This window comes from Carassius auratus, chromosome 30 (assembly GCF_003368295.1).
Source record: "Carassius auratus strain Wakin chromosome 30, ASM336829v1, whole genome shotgun sequence".
Lineage (NCBI taxonomy): Eukaryota > Metazoa > Chordata > Actinopteri > Cypriniformes > Cyprinidae > Carassius > Carassius auratus.
The window spans coordinates 20,807,051-20,819,120 of NC_039272.1; the positions used below are offsets into that span (position 1 = coordinate 20,807,051).

Sequence of the window (12,070 nt, forward strand, 5' to 3'; positions counted from 1 at the left end):
CTGTTATTAGTTCTGCCCTGTCATTAGAGGATTAGAATGGAAGAGCTGACCTTTCTTACACCAATAAACGTGTGTGTGTGTGTTTTTAACATGCAACTCTGATAATGGGAATTTGGCTTTGACTGTGTGCATGTCATGCAACTTGTGTGATAAATGTTTAAACCAAAAACACTGACTTATCATTTAGTAATTTACATCGATTTCCATATTTCCTCCTAAACATCTGACTGCACATTCATGTTCTGTCAATCATGATGTTTTGAGTATGTGTTTTACTAACCTTAAATATGTACAATTCCTGGGATTTGTGTGTATATATATCCCTATTAATTAGACATTATATAAATATGGACATATATAAATATGTTAATAAGGTCCCATAGAGATTATTATAAAAAATAAATAAATAAATAGTAGTTTACTCTTTGCTTTTAAAGGGGTCATATGACGTTGCTAAGAAGAACATTATTTTGTGTATTTGGTGTAATGTGTTTATTTGGTTTAAAGTAAAAAAAATATATATATATAGTAATAAATAAAAAACGTGTTGATTTTTACAAAGCTCATCGTTCTGAAAAGCGAGGTGTGCTCTGATTGGCCAGCCATCAAGTGCGATGTGATTGGCCGAATACCTCAAGCGTGTGACGGAAATGTTACGCCCCTTGCCATACTGTGATGCTGTCTCCTGGGGTGATGAGACTAAAACAACAAAACCCATTACAATCAAGACATTTATTGCATCCAATGGGGACAAAATAACTGATTATAATGAGTTATACTGTGTTTTTATGCATTCCTTTGTGTATCATGCCGCGTTAACATAAAACCATGTCTGCATTTTTGATTGGAGAAACGACAAACAGTGGAAAATTCTTTAAATATGAAAACTTACTTACAGACCGTGAGTCAGAAGTGCCAAGTACAAGTACAAGAAGTACAAGTGCTCCTTGTAAAGTGTGAAGTTCCCCACTTTATAGAAACAGACACCGGCATTGTAGTCTTCTCTCCCAGGAAACAGTCGTCATCCTCAGTAAAATGCGCAGCACACATCTGAATATTTGGGTTGGACTCTTCTGTAACATTGTTGTAAATACAACTTAACTAGTGATTTCTAGTTGTGTCCTCTTTAGAAGACCAAGCAAAGTAGTTTCGTTTTCACAACGAAACAGCGTCTCCACAACATGGCAGCGGCGAGAACAGCGTGAATAATAGTCACACCTTCTTTCTTTGCGTGAACATTTGGGGGACATTATCCAAACCTTCCCACATCGTGAGGTAGACATGTGGGGGTGTGTTAGAACGAGCCATTTTAGGTAGGCGTGGGTGGACTCTTAACTTTTATAAAATATATCTCTTTGGATTTTAGTCTTTAGTCTTTGGAACTTTACAGATCTTCTTCATGCACGAAGAGCTTGTAACACTCCAAAGAGAAAGGAAAAATTTTCAATCATATCAAATGACCCCTTTAAGTAGCCTATGTAGTATACTGTTAGTATTTTCTTATACTTACGTATTTTACATAGAAAAAAAATAATAAAATAAACTATTACATTATATTTTATGACATTTAAGTCAACATGAGGCGAATAAGGAAACCTGCGTTTCATTTTGCGGCAGTTAATTTATGTGTCAAGGCTGTTTTCTCAAGTTTCATAAAAAGTTCTGCCTCACTAAATTAAGTTTATGGTGTGTCATTGGGTTTATTGCCTAAAGTTCGCCCATGCTTCGCACTAAAACATTCAGCTTGTGCAAGGGAGAGGTTTCTTCAACCGTCAATCAGGTTCGCCGTCCTGCCAGAAAACACCCATATTCTTAGGCTTTTCCTCAAAACTGAGAGAAACAGGAAACAAGCGTTTCGGTTCCCTGCCGCTTACACAAAACTTTCCCTGTATGGAGCCATTTTAACAGTAGCGAGCTGGTCTGTGGGCCGTGATGGAGGCTCGGTGCTGCTGTGGGCTTCATGCTGGGGTGTGAATGAATTGTCGCATTGAGGGCATGGCCTCTCGCCCCCCTGACTGCGGCGGGATGGGGTGAGGGGTGAGGGGTGGCTCGCCCTCCGCTGCGTTCGCTCTCTCATTGAGCCGAGACTTGCCTCCTCATCTAAAAGCGTGCTCAGCTGACACAATGCTCGGCTTTGCTGTTTTTCAGCACAGCTTACAAAACGCAAACAAAACAGAAGGCTGCAGAACGCCGCAGTCAGTCTCCGCATGCTCCCGAACTTTCACTGAGTCACAGCTTGCTTTCACTTCAGCCCTTTTTCTCTGGGTTTGCCTTATGTTTTATTTGCGCTAGGGCTTGCTAGCTTTGCCACAGCTGGCAGCTGACGTATGGCTTTCTTTTAAATAACGAGAGCGGACCTGTCAGTCAGTGACACAATATGACGGTCCGGACGCACCGCATGGTATCCTGATGGACAATCAATGGCCAGACCTATCTGAAGAGTAAACAGCTTCCTTAGACTTGGTCTCGAACTGTTGTACAAACACCTACATGTTTGAAACTTCTCGTGTAGGCACAAACAAGCTCGATATTTCCAGTTCGAGAGTGTTTACAAAGATGAGTGGTGAAGATAAAACTAATGTAAACTTGGAAGTAACATCCGTCTCAGTCAAATTAGACAGAGTGATGCGTATGATTTTGATTGACAGGTGAGTAGGCGGTCTTTCGCTGTCATCCGGGACACATCAGGATGCACTGGCAAGGTGCAAATAATGCAAATTGTTCTGCATAATTAAACAATTCAAAATCGCAATATTGTGGTCGTAATGGCTGCAGTTGAATTTTATTGGCTCATTTTATTTTCCGCCAAAATAAAAGCTTTTTGGTGTAATGTTTGAAAATCAAATAAATAATCATATTGTAACTTTACTGAAAATGATTATAATTATTATCATTTTATGGTTCTTTATCATTTTTATGTATTTATTACAACAGTAACCATTCTGTTTTATGGTCACAAGCACTTCAACTTTTCACATCCTGTATAATTGTTAATAGCAGGTGTAACAGTGTTTAGCACTCACTTTTAGGACAAGAAACATACTCTGATATTTATTTTATATTCTCCCATTCATCTAATTTAGTCAAATATAGTGTAACCGCGGCCAGGATATATAAGCAGGTGGCAGAAGGTCAAATGGTCTGGCTCAATATGTTGGTAGTCTAGGCTCATTATAATAAAAACAGAGAGCCGCCCATATGGCTGGTGGGATGAAATCAGGAAAAACAGACAGGCAGAGCATATTGGGTAGTGAGGAAATTGTGAAGATCTTACTTTTGTGAGTTTTATGGTGCTATTCAAGAACTCTTTTGCTCTGTTATATATCCTCTTGAGTTTTACAGCTGCTAGCTTAAGGGTGCGAGTGTGTGGATGTTTTGTGTGTATGTGTGTGTGTGTGTGTGTGTGAAGGGAGCGGGTTGTCTTTCAAAAAACACTTAGCTTTTCTTTCCCACCCAGCAAATACGAGGCTAATTAAATCTAATTAGAGGAGGGCTGTCATAAATCTTTGACAATGCCTTCTGGATCACCCACAAAGCTGTTTCGCCTTTCTACCGTCTTTTCACTGTTGATTAGCATGATAGCGTTTCTCCATTCCTGCCCCCTTGAGTTTACCGCGATGCATTAATACCTTTTTACAGTATGGACAGTGACAGATGTGTGTTGCTTAGCTCATCCTGCACAGTGTGAAATCACTTCCTCCCAAGGTTTTCCATTTCCGTGTATTTCCCTTATTTGTCTGTTGTTAAGGCTAATATCGTTCCTCAAACTGAGTCTCTTTTCTTGTTCTTGGTTTTATTGCAGAAACACTGATGGACACCAAATGGGCCACCACTGAACTCGCATGGACCTCACATCCTGAAACTGGGGTGAGTTATTACTTTTGTGTGTTTGACTTTGGTTAACCTGAGCCCATCCTGCTTATATGATCCACTGCTTCAGTCCACATAAAGTTTACAGGGGTGAATCTCCAAATATCATCTCCAGGTCACATCTGACCTCAGCATAAAATAAAGAAACTAACTGGCCCGTTTGTTATTTTATTTGTTTTGTTTTGTTTTTGTTGTTTTATTTTGATTTTATTTTGTTTCGCCATTTTATGTTTTATTTCTGTTTTGTTGTTTTTTTGTGTTGATTTTTACTTTTTTGTTGAAACATTTTGTTTTGATTTTCCTTTCTTTGTTTACTATTTTGTTTTATCGTTTATTTCTTTCCGCTTTTGTTTAATGTTATTTTTACTTTATTTGGTTTTGTATTATTATTATTTTTTTATGGGCATATTGACATTATTTTCATGTCAAATAAGCACATTTCCTCCAAAATGTTCAGTACCATAATTTTTTTGTAAATTAATAGAATATTTATTTATTTTGCATTACATTTTTTTTTTCTCCATTTCAGTAATGACATTAAAATTATGTTAAAGTACAAACTCTCAAAATCGGACTCACTGTCATCAATAACATTTCTTTATTATCTCTATTGAAATCATTCATTGTAGGGTTGAAAATGACTGGCACATGTTCCTGCCTGATTTCGTGATATTCTCTCATAAATGTCATCGCTATAGAACCTTTAAATCAAGAAGTATTTTAAAAGGTACAATTACATTCTTGTTCAAATATAGTGTGTTGAACACAGGAAGCTCTGAGTTCCATCAGATAAAGGCTAGGCCCAGATCAGATTTCACCCAAGCCGTGTTACATTCATTCTCCAAAAGTCAAATCTGTGCCCACAAGTTTTTGGCAGACAGAGCAGGAGTATCCTTTGCTCGGTATATCTTTCACAATACCCAGACACTGCTGCCTTTTCTTACTTCTTTTGTAGAGATTTGCCTAATTCCTTAGATCTTCACCTCTCTTTCTTATACCCTCTACTTTAGGGTCCTGCATGTGTCCATTGCCCCCTTCCTGCCCCCAGCTACACCATCTCAGCTGTTGCAGTCACCCCTCCCCAAAACCTTTACTTCCGAGTAACTTAGCACCAATGCACCGAGGCACAAGAGCAGCCCCAAAGACACAAATCAACTGGCCTCTCACCTTCCCCATCCATATATTATTCTTGTAAATATCCCTCCTCGCCCCCATTAAAGCACTAAAACTCACCAGCACAATGGGCCCAAGAACAGCCCCATTACACCCCAACAGATGTCGCCTTTCTCAATATACATTGCCCAATTCTTTCCCTTCTGCTCTCTGTCATGCAAGATATATATATATATATATATATATATATATATATATATATATATATATATATATATATATATATATATATATATATATTTATATATATATATATATATATATATATATATATATATATATATATATATATATATATATATATATATCAGAGATGGGGACTCGAGTTTGAGACTCGGACTCGAGTGCGACTTAAGTCGCACAAACAGTGACTTCAGACTCGACTTGAGACTCGTCCTCGAAAGACTTCAGACTCGACTCGGACTCGAGCTCCGGGACTCGTGAACAATGTTAATTTTTAGTAAACGTCAGATGAGCTCGCTGTTAGAGTTGTGACGTTCGCGAACGAACCGATTCTTTTGAACGGCTCATAAACATGAACGATGGGAGCCGAGTCACGGCTGGAGGGGAGCCGTTCTTTCTGTCGCTCTTTTTTCCAATGCGTGTTTCAGAGCGCGTGTTTCACACAGATGCACACAAATGAGCTCCTCCGCGAGACAGAACAGTTATAGGGGGAGGGGCGCACCCAGCGCAGGCCAACCCTTTATAGCGTGATGATATTAGTTATTAGTTGTGCACGCATCCTTCACGTGAGTACTCCAGTGGAAAAAAACCTGCATGCCTCTGTCATTGGGTAGGAGCGGAGCCATGACGTTTTGCACAGATATTCATTGCAGCCCACTTTGTTATTGTTCATTGACTTGAAGGGGCTGATGTCCTATTTGCAAAGTTTACAGTAGTAATAGTATGTAGACATTTCCATTTTATTTATTCTAATTTTATCTACTTTAAATATTTTTGGTTCTCTATCAAAATGTATCAAAATGATTCATTGCAGCCGGCTTTGTTTTTGATGTTTATTTGTGAGTAGGTATTGTATGAAAACATAAGTCAGCGTAGCTTTGTTCATTCTTAAGCCAGACAAGAGGTGTGCAGCTATACAGCCAGGACAGACAGAAGGTCATTACTGAATCCATAAATGCAAAATACAGATATTAACTTAAAAGTAAAGCATTCTTGGTGTTTTTGTCATGTTGCAATAGCCTGTTTACACTGATTATATACCAAAATCAAAGTTGATATTGTATGCTAATAAATAGAGTTGTCATAATAACATATTACATGCTTTGAATTCCTTATATATAGCAGTGTTCTAAGCAGCTTGGATGGGTCGCTGTACGTGATGCAACATTTATTATAACCAGAGACTTAATATAATAAAGAGACTTGAGACTTGACTTGGACTCTAGCTCAGAGACTTGAGACTTGACTTGGACTCTAGCTCAGAGACTTGTGAGCATCTCTGATATATATATATGTATGTTTTTGTTTAGATCTGCAAAAATTAAAGGCTATACAAGCAAAACTATGGAAGCATATGGGTAGCATTATTCAATTTGGGATGTAATATGCAAAATGACAATGCAATATGTAAAATGGCAATGCATTTCTGTATTTACATTTACATTTTCCAATACATTTGTGCAACGTTTGGTGCAAAATGAAAATGAAAATTAAATTACATAATTTTCATTTGCCATTTACTACACCAGTTTTAAAATGTAAAATGAATATTAATTTTAACGCTTTATAAGTTGCAAAATTAAAATGAAAATGTATAACAGAAATGATTAGATATGTCTAACATGTTAAAGCAAAAACTGTGGCAAAATGATCATTTAAATGCTATTTTTCTTAATTGCATTAACACTCACAGTCAAGACACTTACGATTGCATTTTCATTCGGTGTCCCGCAATGAATGTAGCAAAACTCAATGTGCACATTGAAAATGCATTCCGAGCCGATCACGTGTCCCCGCCCTCGCGCCACGTCAATCATTGTGTGCACAAGGCGGGGCTTACAGACGGTCAGAGACTCAAGTCTCAAGAAGAGGATTCAATCAAGTGAGACAACATGGACAAGACAGTTGGTCCGTGTATGTTTTGATCATTTCGGTTTATGGCTTCAATATTTCATTCGCACTTGTGGGCGGAGCTGAAATGCTGCTTTCATCTGATTGGTCGAATCGGATCGGTTTTCATCTGACAGCCTTCAGCTCGGTCTTGTCATTCTTTCAGGCAGAATAAGAGTCAGTGCGAGTGAAGCACTGAAATGTCTGAAACTACGCTCACTGTTAATTAGCATAATATTTGAATCAGATGTAGCTGGGGAAATTCGTGCTGCTGAGACCTGCAAATTATTTCTAGGTTGTAGTATTGTATGAATATTGTCCCACTGATAAATACAGTGCAAATAGTTCTGTCCCTTTGGATAACAGTGAAGTGGAAATTAAAATCAATAATAGACTGAACAGTTCCATGTCTGTAACATTTACCACTCTCATATTTTAAGTCATAAGGCACTAGGTATGTGTGTGTGTGGCATTAATAAATAATTGTAAAAATTAATATAGTTACATTTCTAAATAAAAATAGTAAAATTAGCTCTATGCTGCTCAGTGCTCCTGTAGCCTACCCCAGAGCGCCCTCTCGCGGCTGTAGACGGTAATGTTTTCTCTTGGTCTTGAATAAATGTGACATATAGTCCAGTGCGACTTATATATGTTTTTTTTCCTCGTCATGACGTATTTTTGGACTGATGCAACTTATACCGAAAAATACAGGTAACATTATTATTATTATTTATTATGAGAGTAATTGACACAGACTAGAACTTTATTGTTTCACCCAATCCAGCTCATATCTTTAGACTCGTCCGACTCGTGTTGCTTGTATAACTGGCCAGACTTACCTTCCCAAAAAATCCTATTTAATTTTATTTCATAAATTTAACTATATTTATTTCCACTTTACTGTTATCCAAAGGGGCAGAACTATTTGCACTGTTTTTATCAGTGGGACAATATTTATACAATACTACAACCTAGAAATAATTTGCAGGTCTCGACAGCACGAATTATGTGCCCAGCTACATCTGATTCAAATATTATGCTAATTAACAGTGAGTGTAGTTTCAGACATTTCAGCTGAAGGCTGTCAGATGAAAACCGATCCGATTCGACCAATCAGATGAAAGCAGCGTTTCAGCTCCGCCCACAAGTCCGAATGAAATATTGAAGCCATAAACCGAAATGATCAAAACATACACGGACCAACTGTCTTGTCCATGTTGTCTCACTTGATTGAATCGTCTTCTTGAGATTTGAGTCTCTGACCTTCTACAAGCCCCGCCTTGTTCACACAATGATTGACGTGGCGTGAGGGCGGGGACACGTGATCGGCTCCGAATGCATTTTCAATGTGCACATTGAATTTTGCTACATTCATTGCGGGACACCGAATGAAAATGCAATCGTAAGTGTCTTGACTGTGAGCGTTAATGCAATTAAGAAAAATAGCATTTAAATGATCATTTTGCCACAGTTTTTGCTTTAACATGTTAGACATATCTAATCATTTCTGTTATACATTTTAATTTTAATTTTGCAACTTATAAAGCGTTAAAATTAATATTCATTTTACATATTAAAACTGGTGTAGTAAATGGCAAATTAAAATTATGTAATTTAATTTTCATTTTCATTTTGCACCAAACGTTGCACAGATGTATTGGAAAATGTAAATGTAAATACAGAAATGCACTGCCATTTTACATATTGCATTGTCATTTTGCATATTACATCCCAAATTGAATAATGCTACCCATATGCTTCCATACAAAACTACCATGAACAATAAATATAAAATAAAATATATATGTAAATATAAATAATATTAATTTATTTATTTATTGCAGTTATGACAATTGGGGTGAGGGTGTTGCCTGCTTGTCATAATGTGTATTTATTTATTTTCAGCTAAATATATTTTCTTATTTCTGATGGGGATTAAATGTAACTTTTAAAGGTTTTTTTTTTTTTTTTTTTTTTTTTTTTTTTTTGGAGATCCAGCCACTGGCTTAATTGGCAGCCTCCATATCTCTCTTTCCTACAGCACACTCATTTCTAATTTTGTGTGCCACTAAGTTCAATGGCATGTCGCACCAGAAAACTGAAATGGGAACTCTGTTCATTTATTCTGCCATGAAAAAAATCTAAATAAAATCCTCTATTATTCATTAGTTTGACACCTGTAACCCAAGAAATAAACACAGATGAATACAGACTGCAACACCATTAAGGAAAAATAAACATATGCACCGCTTGTCGCTTAAACCTGACCTGCTAATTCTTCCAAGATAAACAAACCGAGTGAAAAAAAAGAAAAACTGTTATGCACTTATATATTCATAAATAAACCATCATTCCACAGCAGCATCTGTGTGTAAAGTAAATTCATTATTTTTTTTTATTTTTTTTTTTTTACAAATCGGAGAGATGCAGCAGGGGGAAAATTAATGAGCATAACTTTTCACCTTGAAGCTGAGGTGCGTATTTTTTCAGTACTTCCAGACAGTACTATCTCATATCAACAAATAATATGCAGAAATCAATTAGAGTAAGCCATTCGAAGGTTTATTTCCCTCAAATTGAGCTGAAAAGAAATCGATTGGGCATCTTAATCTTGAAAGGAGGAATGTTTGGTGCGCCTTTATCTCTAGAGGAGTCGGCACCAGTGCGATGTGTGCGCCACTTCCTTGTTTCCATCCTCACTCCCTCAGCAATTTATTCCATTAAACTAAACGCCCATTTACATTCGTTCTACTGTCGCATTGACCTGATGCTTATTATTGATCTCGGCACCCTTGGCTCAGAAAGACAGTGATAAAGCAGAGACTTTTGGAAGCCCTGTTTGCTTCGGGTCCCCGGGGCCCGTAGGGATGAATGGCCTGTCCGCACAACATCCATATTTCTTTGTTCATTAAACACTTCACCTCTACACAAACACTATGCTACTCCCTCAACATATCTCTGCGAATTTTCGTTTTTTGGCCACTGCTCATTTTCTCCTTTAGGGTCGCTTATTCTTGCTCTGAAATTGAACTCAGTGTAATCAAAAGAAGCTGGGCGGTTTCCCGAGGTTGAGCGTGAATCTAATTATTCCTTTACTGAATTGAATATGAATAATTTCTTGTTGCTATATGCTGCTTGTTTAAACAAGCCGAGGTTGAAGTAAAAACCATCATTAGATGCCAAGATTGCTAGTAAGCATTTTTACTCGACCACAGTCTGTACTATCATTAGTAGTTGCTACATAATGCGTATCATGTCACACGGTTTTACCACAAATCCCAGTGTAGCAGATACCTCTCACCTTTCTTTTCAAAAGATGTATACTGTTAATTTTGGTAGATGAATTTTGGTAGCTTGTTGATCTACAGTATAGGAATATAGTACGCTCATGATGGTTTAATTGAACAATAACTGATTGTGAAGTGATTCAGAGAGTGCTCCACAGTCAAGGTACGAGGTAAACATCCACTCAATGTTTTATTCGAAATGTTTTATTCGTAATTTTGATGAATTTTCCAGGCAGGTCTCCTCATTGAACTGGTGAACGCAGATAAAAGACCAGCATGCAGCTCCTCACTTCATGACACCACACACAATGTGTAATTGAAAACGCACAAACTTTAATTTCCCCTCACTTTCATCCACCCATTTCACTCTTTTCTCAGCTTGCTCCCTCCGTTATATTGTTTCTTAGCACCGGTGTGTGAGCCTAGAGCTCAGAAGGAGCAATTCATTGCCTGCCGTACCTCTGTAGCATAACACCTCAGAGTTCTAAAGCCCTGGATAACATCAAAAGGAGAATGATTTCAACCCTAACCCTAACCCTAACCCTGACAATAAAGTGTATCGTACCATACTTTACATAAAACATTTCTTATTACTATTGTTCTGTAGAAGAATCCTCGAATGCAGTTTATATTAGGTGCTAGCTCATTCTGAAGGTGAACTTGTATATTGTTTACATCAATGACTTAGTGTTTTTGTTTTGTTTTCTCAGTGGGAAGAAGTGAGTGGTTATGACGATGCCATGAACCCCATCCGAACATACCAAGTGTGCAACATTCGCGAACTTAACCAGAACAACTGGCTTCGCAGCGACTTTATCCCTCGAAAGGACGTTCTCCGTGTTTACGTGGAGATGAAGTTCACCGTACGAGATTGCAATAGTATCCCCAACATTCCAGGATCATGTAAAGAGACCTTCAATCTATTCCACTACGAGTCCGACTCAGATTCGGCCACCGCCACCAGTCCTTTTTGGATGGAGAACCCTTATATTAAGGTGGACACCATTGCTCCGGACGAGAGCTTCTCTATGTTGGAATCTGGCCGGGTCAACACCAAGATCCGCAGCTTTGGTCCACTTTCCAAGGCTGGCTTCTATCTGGCTTTCCAGGACCTGGGCGCCTGCATGTCTTTAATCTCCGTCCGAGTTTTCTACAAGAAGTGTTCCACAACCATTGCCAATTTCGCCGTCTTCCCAGAGACGGCCACAGGAGCTGAGGCTACGTCACTAGTCATTGCCCCTGGAACTTGTGTGGCGAATGCTCTGGAGGTGTCTGTCCCTCTTAAACTCTACTGCAATGGAGATGGAGAGTGGATGGTTCCTGTAGGTTCCTGCACTTGCATGGCTGGGTTCGAGCCGGCAGTTAAGGACACACAGTGTCAGGGTGAGTGCTGATATATGTGTTTTTTTTTTTTTTTTCTCACTGTGCAATTTGTTTTATCTCTCGGTATCACATTAAGCCAAATGGACAAATCATCCTGTTGTTTTTTTGTTATTTTTTGAGGTGTTTGACCTAACAGCAAAGTTGGCTATATGACCTTGATTTAAGCAGAGCAAAGCAATGAATAAGTAAAAAACAAAAACAAATATATATATATAGTCTTTATGTCTATCAGAGTGGAACGTTTTGCTGAAAGAAAGGAGCGGAGTTGATGAAAAACTTATCAG

General features: G+C 38.1%; 1 protein-coding gene across 6 annotated transcripts in view; it reads left to right on the forward strand.

Annotated features, from left to right (window-relative positions):
• Positions 1-12,070, forward strand: part of LOC113049604 (ephrin type-B receptor 3-like) — a 48,322-nt gene that overhangs the window by 21,383 nt on the left and 14,869 nt on the right. For all 6 annotated transcript variants that reach the window (XM_026212092.1, XM_026212088.1, XM_026212093.1 and 3 more), the window contains exons 2-3: positions 3,803-3,867; positions 11,114-11,786. In XM_026212092.1, coding sequence (XP_026067877.1) covers positions 3,803-3,867; positions 11,114-11,786 — 738 coding nt within the window. The remainder of the gene's footprint in view (positions 1-3,802; positions 3,868-11,113; positions 11,787-12,070) is intronic.